The 15,499-nt window shown below is 38.8% G+C and overlaps 1 protein-coding gene across 1 annotated transcript in view; it reads left to right on the top strand.

Moving 5' to 3' along the window:
• The window catches only part of Spata16 (spermatogenesis associated 16), a 28,615-nt gene that overhangs the window by 1,514 nt on the left and 11,602 nt on the right, over positions 1 to 15,499 (top strand). The window contains exon 2 of the mRNA XM_005338050.3: positions 1,225 to 1,308. Coding sequence (XP_005338107.2) covers positions 1,225 to 1,308 — 84 coding nt within the window. The remainder of the gene's footprint in view (positions 1 to 1,224; positions 1,309 to 15,499) is intronic.

Here is a 15,499-nt window from a genome sequence, read left to right as displayed (position 1 = left end):
AGGGGAGTTCACTGCACTTAAGTCTTCTTAACCAAATATCTATTTTTTTGGGGGGAGGGGGAATGCTATTTTCCTGCTGGAAATACTTATTTTTCAAAATATACATAGAGCACCAAACTAGTGTTATTGACATCCCTTCCTAATATGCAATTTTTCAGTATCTGAAACCTTGGGAAATGGAATTTCATGGGATATTTTTATAATTTATATGCTCACAAGAAAAAAATTAGATATATATGGATATATATGTGCAAGCAAGACATTTGAAAAGTATGTATCTTGCAAGATCTCATCACCTTCAGTAATAGATTTTACTTTTCAACTTCCAAGTATGGGTTAACTTAGAAAATAAATCCTAGTAATACCTTGTACAGTGCTATATCAACAGTGATTGCTCAACAGAAGATATTTGAATGACTCAACTCTGCCCTCCTACGCAAGCTTTGCAATATCCAAAGCGCAGAGAGATTATCGAAGGGTTCATACCGTGTGAGGCCACAGTGAACTGAACCGGTATCTGTTCTTTTTTTAGAGAATTTTTTTTAAACTATGAATATCACAAGGCTTGATGAAGCTTTAATTTTGCAGCCACATACACATCGTGTGTACAGGATTGTTTGCAACTGGAATATTTCAGGTACCTCTTCTGGGCAAAGTGTAACATGTTTAAAACTTGCCTTTGGCATCTAAAAAAAAAGAAAGAAAAAAAAAAGACTTGATTATTTCAAAATTTTAACAAAGAAAAGAACAGTGAAAGAACCTAAATGAGCTAGATTCTTTAAGAGGCAATAAAACAGCACAATCTTAGTATTGTCCTCTGGTGAGCTTTTGCGTGATGCCTAGAATTATGATACATTAGCCTCAGGAGAAAACACTCAAATGCATTCATGTACTACATGCCATTTCCTGGGAGAATTAACTACTGCCTTCATTCTTTACAACCCAAATCTGTTTTTAACAAAACATCAACATTTACTACATTAAAACCTATACGTTTTCTACAAATTTTCAAGAAGAATCTTTCCATTGTTTCAATATTTTATGTCTGCAATAATACTCAGTAATGACTGAAGCAAAGATGAGGTGGCAGTGTTCATTGTGGGAAAGATGAGTAATAAAATCATCAGCGTACAAATGATTTTTTAATTAGGTTTTAATCTGTGTATTTAGAGAAGTTATTTCTGTGTGAATTCCACACTGATAATTTTTATCTTGGTGCCACAGCTGCAGTCGCTAATGGCAGATGCTATGGACACCCTTGAAGGAAGAAGAAGCGATAAAGAACGTGTGTGGAATACAATCCAAAAGGTAAAACTTTGAGCTGAAGGAAAAAGATATATTATTCTCAAGGAAAATGTCCATCTTGGGTCAAATCTGTTTAGAAGATAAAAAGAAAGGAAAAAGGAAAGTTCTTTAGTTTATATTCTGTTTTCTTCTTTAAGTAAATGCAGCTCTCTCCCTGAGACAAAACCAAAATCAAATATGGATTTATTTAATCTGTTCCCTCGGGTCAGCTTCCTTTCCAACAGACTGGTCATATGTTTTCGTGATTCTGCTCATTTTCATATTGTTTGAAAGTGTCTGCTTCTCCAATATTGGTTATGAGAAATCTTTAAAGCCTTTTCATCAGTATTTGAGTCCATTCCCCAACTGTTTTCCCCAGTTTCTGTCACTTGAGAAATAATGGCGGGGCTGGGATTATAGCTCAGTGGTAGAGCACACTACCCAGTGGTAGTGTAAGGCACTGGGTTCGATCCTTAGCACCACATAAGTAAATAAAATAAAGGTAGTGAGTTCATCTACAACTAAACATTTTTTTTTTTAAAGAAAGAATGGCTACATTTCCTAGAATGGTGAGTAACATGTTGGTGGTTAGAAGTGGAGGAACATTCCTTCCTTGGCCACTGGAGCTCAAATGCAACAAGCAGAGTTGCACCTGGACCCAGTACTTGAGAGAGTTGTGCGACACTAAAGGAGCACAGAGAAAACTGTAAGCGTCTGTAGTGTTGGGTCTCCAGTCCAGCTCCAGGTAGTAACTTCTGACAGTTTGCTCCCCAGTCTCCTCCCATCGCTGTCAGAACCCAAAAAGGGAGACTGGTGTCAGGATATGTGGAAAGAGCAGAACAAAGAAGCCTTCATTGAAGAGGTAACCAACATCCCTGAGGGACTCTGGTACATCTAAGGAAGTACATGTCTCCTGAAATCAACTTATTTGTGCTAAGATACATATAAAACATAAATCAACAGAACTGAGCAAATATGTGCTGCCTATCTACTGTGCTGGAAAGCACCCTAGGTATTAGGGATATTGGGCTAAGAAAAACAGACATGGCCCCTACCCATAAGGATGGGCCATGCCATCTAGACAGCTACGTATATGTTTATTGAGTATTACAGGAAAAAAGGAGATATTCAGGGACCTGTGGCAACAGATAGCAGGAGAACAGCCTGACCTGGGAGATCAGAAAAATCCATCTCCAAGAATGTGATGTGTATACAATATTTCAAGGATGTCTCGTAGTCATCCAGGTAAAGGGTGAGATTTCCAGAGGGAGCAGTTTGCTCCAAGAGCACAAAGAAAGTGTGGCATGTCACAAAGCTGACAAAAGACTAAAGTAAAGAAGATATTTCAAAAAGAAGCACAGTGGCAACTGAAGTCACGTCACAGGTCTTACAAATTGAGCTAAGGATGCAGAATGTTTCCAAGTATATTTATCTAGAAAATGGATTGAGGACAACTGTAGAGCCGTGGTAAGAATAGTTTGAGGGGCTCCAGAAATGTGTGGAGGAGAGTTATTAGAGATGAGGGTCATCCAGGGGAGGTTTGGTGGTGGCTTGATTGAAGGCAGTGGGCGAAGAAGAGAGAAGCAGACAAACAAAAAATATTCAGGAAGCCAAAGCTGTAGGCCTTGTTCACTGTTGGGATGCTGGAATTGAGAGAATACTCAAGGTTAAAAAGGATGCCTAGTGATTAGGCCGGGGATAAGGAGGTTTGTTAATGCCATTTCCTAAGGAAGGAAATTGTCTTGGCTTTTGGCTGAGAATATAAATTCCTTTAGAGTCCAGTCAGGAGACAGAAACCATACTAAATATTTGAATAATTCAATATGAAGAATGGTTAACTAACTATGAAACTATTAATTAGGTAACTGAAAAAGCAAAGTAGAATAGTAAGTTTTCATAGAGGAAGCAATTAAAGAAAGCAACCACCATCCCTCAGGGCTAGGGAACCAGAGAAGGAATTGGAATGACTACAACTTAGAAATTTGGAACAGGGATCCTACTGAGCCAAAACTCAGACCTCTAATAGAAGACCTTGCTCAGCTCCTCCTGGTGTCACTCAGCTCAAAGGAGAGGTCCTGATGAGCTGGAACCCGGACCTCCCAGAAAGTCTAACTTGTGGAGAATGACCGGGAGGGAAGTGGTGATGGGGGTAATTCTGCCACTTCAGGGAAAACTACATTCCCCTGCTACTTAAAAAAGTCCTTTTTTTAATTTATTTTTTAAATACATGGCAATAGTGGAATGCATTATACTCATTATTACCCATATACAGCACAAGTTTTCATAACTCTGTATATAAAGTATGTTCATGCCAAATTATGCCATTATTATATGTACTCTTTTTTTGCATTACAATTCTTAATACACATATATACCACAATTTTTCTTATCTCTGTTTGTATATAAGCTATGTTGACACCAAATTCAAATCTTCGTACATATATTTTGTATAACAATAACCCTCACATGGGGCTGGGGATGTGGCTCAAGCGGTAGCGCGCTCGCCTGGCATGCGTGTGGCCCAGGTTCGATCCTCAGCACCATATACAAACAAAGATGTTGTGTCCGCCAAAAACTGAAAAATAAATATCAAAAAGTTCTCTCTCTCTCTCTCTCTCTCTAAAAAAATAAAAATAAAAATAAATAACCCTCACATTCCACCATCCTTGCTATTCCCCTTCCCTTTCCCTCTCCCTCCCACCCCTCTTCCCTATCTAGAAATAATATTCCTCCCATGCTCTCCCTCCCTACCCCACTTTGAGTCACCCCACTTATATCAGAAAAACATTCGGCATTTGTTTTATTGGGATTGGCTAACTTCACTTAGCAGAATCTTCTTTAATGCCATTCATTTACCTGAAAATGCCATGATTTTATTAATTTATTTTATTATTTTATTAATATTCCATTGTGTATAAATGACACTTTTTTATCCATTCATCCACTGAAGGACATCTAGATTGGCTCCACAGTTTAGCTATTGTGAATTGTGCTGCTATAAACATTGATGTGTCTGTGTCTCTGTAGTATGCTGATTTTAGGTCCTTTGGGTATAGTCTGAGAAGAGGAATAGCTGGGTCAAATGGTGGTTCCATTCCCAGATTTCCAAGGAATCTCCATACTTCTTTCCAAATTGGCTGCACCAATTTGCAGTCCCACCAGCAATGTATGAGTGTACCTTTTTCCCCACATCCTTGCCAATACTTGTTGGTGTTTGTCTTCATAATAGCTGTCATTCTGAATGGAGTAAGATGGTATCTTAGAGTAGTTTTGATTTGCATTTCTCTGACTGCTAGAGATGATGAGAATTTTTTCATACATTTGTTGTTGATTGTATATCCTCTTCTGAGAAGTGTCTGTTCAGTGAAACAGGTGGTATCACTACACCAGCCCTTAAACTGTACTACAGAGCAATAGTAACAAAAACAGCATAGTATTGGCACCAACACAGGCTGGTAGACCAATGGTACAGAATAGAGGACACAGAGACTAACCCACAAAATTACGATTATTTTATATTAAACAAAGGTGCCAAAAGCATGCACTGGAGAAAAGATAGCATCTTCAACAAATGGTGCTAGGAAAACTGGAAATCCATATGCAACAAAATAAAATTGAATCCCTATCTCTCACCATGCACAAAACTTAACTTAAAATGGATCAAGGATCTAAGAATTAAACCAGAGACTCTGTGTATAATAGAAGAAAAAGTAGGCCCTCATCTTCATCACGTGGGGCTAGGCCCCAACTTCCTTAATAAGACGTCTATAGCACAAGAATTAAAACCAAAAATCAACAATTGGGATGGATTCAAACTAAAAAGTTTTTTCTCAGCAAAAGAAATAATCTGTGATGTGAACACGGAGCCTACATCCTGGGAGCAAATTTTTACCCCTCTCACATCAGATAGAGCTCTAATCTCTAGGGTAAATAAAGAACTCAAGAAGATAAGCACCAAAAAACCCCCCACAAATAATCCAATCAATAAATGGGAAAGTCCTTTATTCCTCCTCTAGTGCCCACTATTGCTAGAACAAAGAGTTAGCAAAGCAAAAATGGGGTTTGCAGAGTGCCAGCATCACAGAGCAGACCACAGAAGGGTAGATTCAGAGTTGAGAGACTTGGGGTAGTAATAAGCACAAAAGTCTATTGAAACTGAGGTGCTGGCAAGATACCCAAGGGAATGTACAGAAGCTTAGAGTTCTAGATAAAAAGAGTAAAAGAAAAAAGTGGGGAAAAAAAGACTGAATAGAGACAGAGATTTCTTAGTCATTGGCCAATTGGTATTAAGTGAAATCATTTGAGTGGGTGATATTACTGAGAAAGAGTGTACAAAGAAAGGAAAGCTTTGAAGAGCACATTGCAAATATAGGAAGAGAAACCTACAAAAGGAACTAAGAAGGGCTAGTAAAAGGGATTAAGCGAGAGGTCAAACAAACCCAGTGCTAAAGACTGGGTTGTCAAGCAATGTAAGCAAATGTTTCTGTGGACCATAGAAACAATGTTTAAAATGGGGTCAGCAACTAGACCCCTGTTTCTCATACTATACAAAAATCAGCTCAAATGGACCCAAGGCCTAGGAATTAGACTGGAAACTGTGCCACTCCCATAAAAAAAAAAAAAAATGTAGGGTTAACATTCCAACATACAGACAGGACAAGGATTTCCTGAACAAGACTCCTAAAGCTCAGGAAATAGTGTCAAGGATTAATAGATGGGATAGCATCAAATTTAAAAGCTTGTTTACAGCAAAGAAAACAATTGAGAATGTAGAGAGGAGCTGGAGTTGTAGCTCAGTGGTAGAGCGCTCACCTAGTGCAGGTGAGGCACTAGGTTCGATCCTCAGCACCACGTAAAAATAAATAAATAAAAATAAAGGCATTGTGTCCACATACAACTAAATATACATATTTTTTTAAAAAAAATATGGAGAACCTACAGAATGCAAGAAAATCTTTGCTAACTACTCTTCTGTTTTGCTCAGCTTTTTCACTGCTGTGACCAACAGACCTGACAAAAACAACTAGAGGAGCAAAAGTTTACTTCAGGGCTCATGGTTCAGAGGTCTCAGTCCATAGACAATTGGCTCCATTCCTCAGGGCTTGAGGTGAGGCAGAACATCTTGGCAGGAAAGTGTAGTAGAGGAAAGAAGCTCAAGAAAGACATCACCCCAGGAAGCAGAAGACACTAACTAAGCTCAGCTCAAAAAATATATTTACCTTAAAGGCACACCCCAATGACCCTCCTCCACCAGCCATACCCTACCTGCCTACAGTCATCACTCAGTTAATCCTTATCAGGGAATTAAAACACTGATTGAATTAAGGCTCTCATAACCCAATGATTTCACCTCTAAACCTTCTTTCATGAGCTTTATATAAGAGCTTTCAGGGGACAACTAGTATGTAAACCATATTATCTTCTGACAGAGAATAAATATCAGAATATTCAAAGAACTCAAACAACTTACCACCAAAAAAAACCAAACAACCCAATCAATAAATAGGCAAATGAACTAAGCAGACACCTCTCAAAATAAGAAACACAACAGCCAACAAATATATTTTAAAAGTTCAACATCTTTAGCAATTAGGTAAATACAAGTCAAAACTACACTGAGATTACATTTCATATCAGTCAGAAATGGCAGTAATCAAGAATACAAACCATAATAAATGCTGGAAAGGAACACTTTTACACTCTTGGTGTAATTGTAAATTACTATAACCACTATGGAAATCAATATAGAGGCTCCTCAAAGTCTAGGCATGGAACCACCACATGACCCAGCTATACCACTCCTCAGTATCTATCCTAAAGAATTAAAGTCATCATACTATAGTGATACATGTATGACCATGTTTATAGCAACACAATTCACAATAGCCAAATTATGGAATCAACCTAATGGATAAAGAAAATATGTATACACACACACACATACACACACACACACACACACACACACACAAATGGAGTTGTATTCAGCCATAAAAAGAATAAAATAAAATTATGTCATTTGCAGGAAAATAAATGGAACTTGAGAGCATTATGTTAAGCAAAATAAGCCAAACTCATAAAGTTAGGGGTTGAATGTTTTCTTTCATATGTAGAAGCTAGAGAAGAAAAGGAAGAGAAAGCAGTGGGGGTCTGGGTAGCTCATAAAAATGGAAAGGAGAGCAGTAGAGGAAAGTGACCAGAGGAGGAAAAGAAGGAAATGGAAATATTCTAGGGAATGACATTGACCAAATTATATTGTTATATAATGTACATGTATTAATATGTATCTATGAATTCCACTATTGTGTATTGTATATACCAATAAAGAATATGGGAAAAATAAAAATCAACATTCCTTATCCAAATATATTTTGATAATATAATATTTCTTTGAGAATATTCCTTATAAAAAATATGTTAATTTAAAAATCATTCTTAAATGAAATAAAATGGGGTCAGTAAACAACACTCTGCAAGTCAAATCTAACACACAACCTACTTTTGTCAGTAAAGTTTATTGCATACAGCCATGCCAATCATTTACATATCGTCTACATCAACTTAGCTAAGTTGACTAGTTGCCACAACCACTGTTACAGATCACAAAGTCTGACATATTTACTACCTAGCCCTATACAGAATAACTTAGCTATATTCTGATTTAGAGCATTTTCCTTCCCAGAAATATTTGCATTAGTAAGTTAATATTTAAATTTACGAATCCAAGTGATGAAAGGGCAACAGTCCAATTATTAAATTGCAGAGACCAGCCACAAAGGTGGAAGAGTACAACATCTATCTGTATCCTGTAGACAACTACTTATTCCAGCTCACTCTCACTCTAAGCAAGCGTTTTGGATACCCTTGTTCATAGGAATGCTTAGCCTGTGGTTTCTCATTCTGTCCCTAATTCAGTTATCTATTACTGCTTAACAAACCACCCTGTTACCGTTTGGATAAGAGGTGTCCCCCAAAAGCTCCTATATTAACGCAAGAATGTTAGGAGGTGAAATGATTGGATTGTGAGAGCTGTAACTTAATAATCATTCCTCCTCTCGTGAATGGTCTGTGTTGCTAACCATAAGTAGGTAGGGTCTGGCTGGAGGAGGAAACAAGGGCCATACCCTGAAAGGACGCATCTTCCCTGTGGTCTCTCCTCTCTCTCTGCTTCTTGATGGTATCTTGAGCTGAGCAGCTTTCCTCTGCTGGACTCTTCCCCCATGCTATTATGCCTTACCTTGGGCTCCAAGCAATGAAGCCAGCCATCTATGAACTGAGACCTCTGAAATCATGAGCCCGAAATAAACTTTTCCAACAATTTGATATTATCAGACCTCTATGTTGACAATACCACTAGGTAGCTCTTGCAATTACTCTCTGACAGTTCAATCTAGTGGCTTCTGTGCATGGGTTAGAGTCCTGTGAAGGTAGGAATTGTCTGACCTCCAAAATGGCTGCTAACATAGCTGACACTTGGCACTTATCAGCTGAGGCAACTGACTGGAATGCCTAAGTTTGATCTCTCCACATGAATTAGGCTTTAAACAGCATTGCAGCTGGGTTCCAAAAGGAACTATTTCCAGAGATAGGAAGTAAAAACTATCAGTCCTCTTAAAGGCTAGTCCCAGAACTGGCAGAGCAACTCCACCATATTCTATTGGTCAGAGCAGTCACAGACCAGCCTGGATTCAAACAGCTGGGGAATAAATTAATGAAAAGGTGACATGCGCATTCAGTGAGAGAATGAAATAATGGCGACCATCGTCCAGACAATGTAGAGTAGCAAAATGGCTCTGTGACCCCAGATGGAAAAATACCTTCAAGCAAGAAGGAGTTGGGAAGATGGTAAAGTCAAAGCATCCCAGGCCTCGAAGATTGTGACACAACACAGCCACTGCACCCAACCACTGGGTGTCTAGAAAGACTCACTGGTGAGCAGCCAATCTTTCCAAATTAAAAGACCTGGTAATGATCATAGCTTTCTAAATGGAAGCTCCTGAGAGGTCTTTAGGAAGATGTGAATGGGAAGGAACAGGGTGCCAAATTTTTCCCAAGGGCTTTTAATTTGGTTAATGTGACTCCACAAAGGATGATCGTATCACTTTCAGACAATTCCGGTAGCAAGTAAGTAATTTCCTTTTACTGCTACAGAGTTAATTTGCGTGTGCAGGAAAAAAATAATTAAAAAAAAAACCTAATTGTACAAGCTACACTGTGTTCTGATCTCACTAGAAGTTGATATCAACATCACCACCTCTGAGATCTGTTATCTGTAATAGAAACAGCTGTTGTACCTAATGAAAACACTTGAAATTTTCATCTGAAGCAGCAGAATTATAGCAGAAGCTCCTAGTTCCACATAGTTAAAGGGTCTGTCAGAATCTCCATTACCTAACACAATTTTCTGGGCTCCACTTTGTTATAGGTCTATAAAAACCCTATCAAGATGAAATCTGATTCATGAGAGCTGACCTCCTGTCTACATTTTTTTTTTGTTTGTTTTCTTTGAAGTTTCTCTAAGAACCCAAAAAGAGAGGGTATGAAAACTGTCATTTTTCCCCCTGATTCATCAGAATAATTGTTTTGGTTTGGTTTGGCTTTGCAAAGTATTCCATTTGTACTAAATAACTCAAGATAGATAACTTATGTTGGTTTAGCTACATAGACACAAAATTAAGTAAGTTGTATTAAAAAACAAAAACGAGGAAAGGGGCTGGAGCTGTAGCTCATTGGTAGAGCGCCCGCCTCGCATGTGTGAGGTACTGAGTTCAATCGTCAGCACCATATAAAAATAAATAAAGATATTGTGTCCAACTACAACTAAAAAATATATTTTAAAAGGGGGGGAGGTACATAGGTTCATTTTCTTATGTCAGAAAAATCCCATGTCATAGCATATTTAATTAAATGTATCAGACTTTTCATTATTTGAGTCTATAACAAAAGTCCCTAGGGAGCACACCCTTTTGCATCCCACAGATCCCACACTGCTCCTTCATGGGTTCACCCAAAATTTACTGGGTTTCTCTCCTGCATCAGACTCTGTCCTAGACATTGGAGATGCAGCCATGTAACAGCAGTACAGCAGTGCCATTGCAGTGTTTGTTTCCTATTGAAGTAGGCAATACAGGACCTAAGAGAAATAGAGAATATGTGATAAAGTAATAAATTCCATTGGGGGGGGGTGGGAAGCATAATAGGAAAATGAAAAGGCCCAAGTGGGGGAGAAATTCATGCAAATATCTGGGGGAGATCATTCCAAAAGAGGAAAGAGCATACGCAAACCCCTGGTTGAGTATGCTGGACATGTGCAAGGAACAGCAAAGAGGGCAGGGTGACTGGAGAGCAATGAAAGAGGAATAAGGTGACATGAAGGAGGACACAATACTTTGCAAAAACAAATAAAAACCTCAGCACTCTAAGATGCCAAGTGGAGAGTTAGAAATTGATTGAAGGGGGCAAGGGTAAAAGCAGGGACACTAGTAAGTATGTTATTGCAGTGATCCAGGGGAGTGCTCAGGGTGGCTTGGACCTTAAACCCTGCTGGTGGCCCTGCAGGTGAGAAGTGGTCAGATTCCGTCTTCTATTCAGAACAACAGCAAAAGCTTATTTAGTGAAAGAGGCTAAAACTGTAAAACAAACAAACAACACTCTGAACCAGAAATTAGTTGACAAATTAGGTCTGTAATAAATCAGGTCAGATGTCACTTCCCTCCTCTGGGCCTCAGTTTTCTTGACTGTAAAATAAGAGTATTGGACTCGAAGATTCTCAAGCCCTTTATCAGCTCTGAATGAATGGGTCCGTTGAAATCCAGACCACCAAAATTTAACAATAAGAGTTAATATTTACTCTTTATAATATTTATATATAACAACAGTCTCCTTTTCACTACACATTTATAAATTCACTAAAATAGTAAGTGTATTAAACAGAGAAGTTTAACAGTTTGCCTAAAGTCACACAGCCAGTAACTCTCAGAGCCAAGACTTGATGTGATTTTGAAGCATAATCTTTCTTTGATAGAAGCCCAAGATTTGTGCTGCTTGAAAAATTGAGTGACAAGCACAGTATGATGGCTGAACATTCTAGTATAAGTCCAAGTGGCAAACTAAAGTGACCTCCAGCCAAAGTGAAGTTTGGCCATGAACTAACCCACTTTATAATCAATTCTCAAAATAAAGTTTTTCAATCCAAGCCAAAGAAGTCACTGAGGAATTTTTGGTTTAGTTTATCCTTATAACCCACTTGTGTATGATCCTGCTTCTCTGTTCCTTTATTTTGCATTTATAGCCAGAAAGAATACCAAGCTTAAATCTGCAAATCCTTGACCTTTAATTCAGCTCCCACTCAGGCGCCCTCAAGCAAGCCACAGCCTCCTGAGAAATGTAAGGTGTTGATACCTGTTCCACTTTCAGATTCAACAATTTTGTGTTACTCACCATTGAATCCTGATACCCCTTCAAGTCTTAGGAACTAGGTCTGAAGATAAATAGAAAGGGGGGGTCTCGAAAAAACATCCTCATTCCAGCTATTAAGTTGGAACACTCCTCTTTCTCCCCACCAAGAATCAAACAGTAAGCAACTCTCTGCAATCAAAAGGAAAAGTTCCTTGTTCTTCGTTTACAAAGCTCAAGTGTCTCACTGAGAAGATCAGCATTTAACCTTGTAAAACATATTGTCTTGTTCTACTATGCCTCTGGATCACTGATTTGAGACTAAATGAGGAAAAATAAACTTTGTTATTTTAAAAATGAGAGAAATGCTCTGCAATATAATCACGGAGCCTGTGAGTTTTCATGAGGAGAAATGCTTCTTTGAAATTTCACCTAGGATTATGACGTACATCAATGAATCCTACTGACATGTAAGTGGGTATCTTTAAATCATTCATATGAATGCATTCAAAATTATTTACCTTTTTGTGTTCCTTTTAATCTCAGATCTTTAACTTATAAATCATACGCATTGTCATCATACAGAAATGACATTCACTGATACACTAATTTGGTTATTTCGAGTCATATGTCACTTAGCAACTTTGCTCCACTCAGGACTGTTGACACAGGCAAAACAAACAGGGGAGGATACAAATTTGGGGAATGGGGCAGGGGCAGTCAGGTTGAGGAAGAAGAGATGAAAGCAAATGGGAACATTTTATGTACTTTCCCCCTCCACATTCAAACCTGAACCCTTCCAGAAACTCTTCAGAGAGAGATTGCACACACGGCACTATCATTCACCGGCCAGTCATTTGGGCTGACAAATATGTGGTTGGGTTAGATCTTCTGAGAGTACTGCTGTCTTTTCAGAGATTCAGCAGTCGTACCATTCATTTGCAAAGCAGTTTTTCCGGCAATCAGGCTTTTCCTGTGTGTCTTGTTCTTTAAGGAGTCTCCGCAGATTTATTGCAATTTGATTGTGAATCTTCCAGCTTCTGGTTATGGGCTTCCTCATTAGCATATCCCCAAATTCCTTTACAGTGTGTGCTCTGAGCACCGCTAAGCAGTTCTGTCCATGGCATAACGCAGCTCAAGTAGGGAAGCCTAAGTGCTCATATTGCTGACCATGCTGGGGAGGGAGGAAAAACTGCAGGCAGGCAGGAAGGGAGACAAGGCCCAAAGAGCTGAACGATGCCAGTCTCCTGGGATAAATCATCACAATTCTCAGGATAAATTGAGTCTGTGCCAATGGGTATCCAGGACAGCCTCCTCTAGTGGAGAAGCCTTCAAAAATCTCTGGCAGAATGTAATGATTGAGCCTTGGGGCACGCAGACCTGAAGAGGAGGACCCCATCCTTCAGGGTTACACACAGCAAAGCCAACTGTAGCCTGAGGAATAGAGAAAGTCAAAAGCCTGAGTTCCATCCAACTCCCTACCACAGTGAAATGCTGCAAATCTAGATGATGAGTTGCAGTTACCACTTATGCCTATCTCTCTGTCCCTTGACCAGAACGGGAAAGTATGGAGTACATTTGTTGTGTCAGTCAGCTTTCCAACATTGTGACAAAATACTTGAGGTAATCAATAAGGGAAAACATTTATTTTGGCTTAATTTGACAACTTTTAGTCCCTGGTGGCTTGGCCCTCTTGCTTTGAGCCTGTGGTAGCACAGTTTATCTTGGTAGGAGAGCACAGCAGAGAAGGCCCGTGTTACTCACCTCATAGCTTCTGGAAAGCAAAGGAAGAGACAGGAAGGGGCTGAAGTTCCAGTGTCCCTTCCAAGGATGTGCTCCTCATATCTAACTTCCTTTCACAAGGCCCCTACTTAAAGTTCTGTCACCTCCCAATAGTACCACAGGCTGGTGACTAAGGCTTCAACACATTAGGCCTTTGGGGAGATAATCAAGACCCAAACTGTAGTATTCATTAAACATTTTCAGCAGCTGCATCTGCCAATCACCCATTTCCCACCTGTACTTGGCCTTGCCTCCAAAACTAAGCACACTTCTTTTATATCCTTTGTTTACTGAACTACTGACTTTCAAAAACTTTGATGATTTGGCAGGAAATTTCTATAGTGGAAGAAGTATTTCCGTGCAAGAGTCAAATCCTAACACGGCCCTCATCTAGGGAGCATGTACCAGGAGCTTAGCCATTTTTAAATAGAATTTTTTCAAAGTGCAGACAGAGCTAATATGATATCGTGCACATGGACCTAATAAAATATTTTGCTACTCAACAAATTATCAAGCTATCTTCCTGTCTGAAGCTTGTTTCTGAGTAACTATAACAATTGAAACAAGCTATAGAAAATTTTACTTCATATAAATAAGTTAATATTGATGATGATGAATGTTATCAGTGATTATTATTGATCTCCTTATGTGCCAAGCTCTTCAACACATTATCACATTTAATGATTGCAACAACCCTAGCATAAAGGCATCGTTATCTCTCCTTTGAAAGAGGAGGAAAAAGAGATTTGTAAAATTAACAAAGAAACAAACACAAGTTTGTAATGCTAGGGTTTAAGTCAAAGGCCCTGTTCCCAATCACTCTCTGAAATATTTATGTTTAAACAAATGCAATTGCTAAAAGTCAATGGCACGAAGAACACTGACTAACCCAAGCGCAGACCTGTAAGGAAGCCAGTGAGACAGGCTTTGAGTCTTCTTTGTGGCAGTAAGTGGGATAGAAGTATCAGAGTCTATTGCAGGCATCCACCATCCTTCTCTAGAGCACAGCCTACTGCCCATCTGGACACTTACCCACATTGCTTTGTAGCAGCTGCCTGACCAAACCTGAACTCCAGCACCCACAACTCTTGCCTAAATCGTACTGATTTTATGTCTTCCTTCAGTAGACACATCATGTTTAATTTTGCTTTGACAATTCATCATTTTTCTTCTTCCTGCAACTTCAGGACTTCAAGAAAACAGGTAGAGGTCTAATCAGTTACTCAACAAATTATCAAGCTGTCGTCCTGTCTAAAGCTTATTGTTGCTCTGAAGGTCACTCTTCAGCAAGTTATCTGCATTAGCATTCTGGGGTGCTTCAGGCTTCCAAGGAAAACACAGTTCTATGGTACATATGGACCATAACTTCACCCCAAGTTTTACCATAACAACACAGAAGATCTTGAGGCTGGAATTGGAACAAAGCATCATTTACTTCCTTCTAAGTTCTTTGCCTGCCTGACCCATTTACAAGCTAATATAGGGAAGTGACTAAGCAGAAATGGGAAGTGCTCATATTATTTCAAATCTGAAGGTGTTTTATCTTTGCAAAGGTTTTTCAGAATGCATCTTTTAAAAGTTGAGTGTAAAATTGATTGGGGAACATAGGAGAAGAACATATATCTCGATTGTATTTTTGGACTGAAGAGGAAGTTTGCAGTTCATTCTACAAGTTGCTTCCTTTAAATTACTAAAAGTGTCTTCTTCGCTTGGTAGCCTAGCATTTTAGTGCATATATTTTATACAGTTATGCAATTCTTCATAATTCTTGAAAATAACAGAACAACAGCTTATACCACTTCGTGGCTAAATGAACCATAGGACATCTTCCATTCTGTATTGAAAGTGGAATTAATACGGAGTTCACAGCAATTGACTTGTAGTTTATTCAGTCATTTGCAATATACTCATTACAGCTTCCCTATTTTGGAGAAGGACAAAAATAAAAGTAACTTTATATGCAATTATATGGGAAAGTATGGGTCATTTGTCTTTCTATGACTTTCTTAAAATATGCATTTGGAGACGAAGACAAGAT

The sequence above is a fragment of the Ictidomys tridecemlineatus genome, chromosome 3 (genome assembly GCF_052094955.1).
Source record: "Ictidomys tridecemlineatus isolate mIctTri1 chromosome 3, mIctTri1.hap1, whole genome shotgun sequence".
NCBI lineage: Eukaryota > Metazoa > Chordata > Mammalia > Rodentia > Sciuridae > Ictidomys > Ictidomys tridecemlineatus.
The sequence above is the reverse complement of the archived record's forward strand: the minus strand, read 5'-3'. Positions and strand labels throughout refer to the sequence as shown.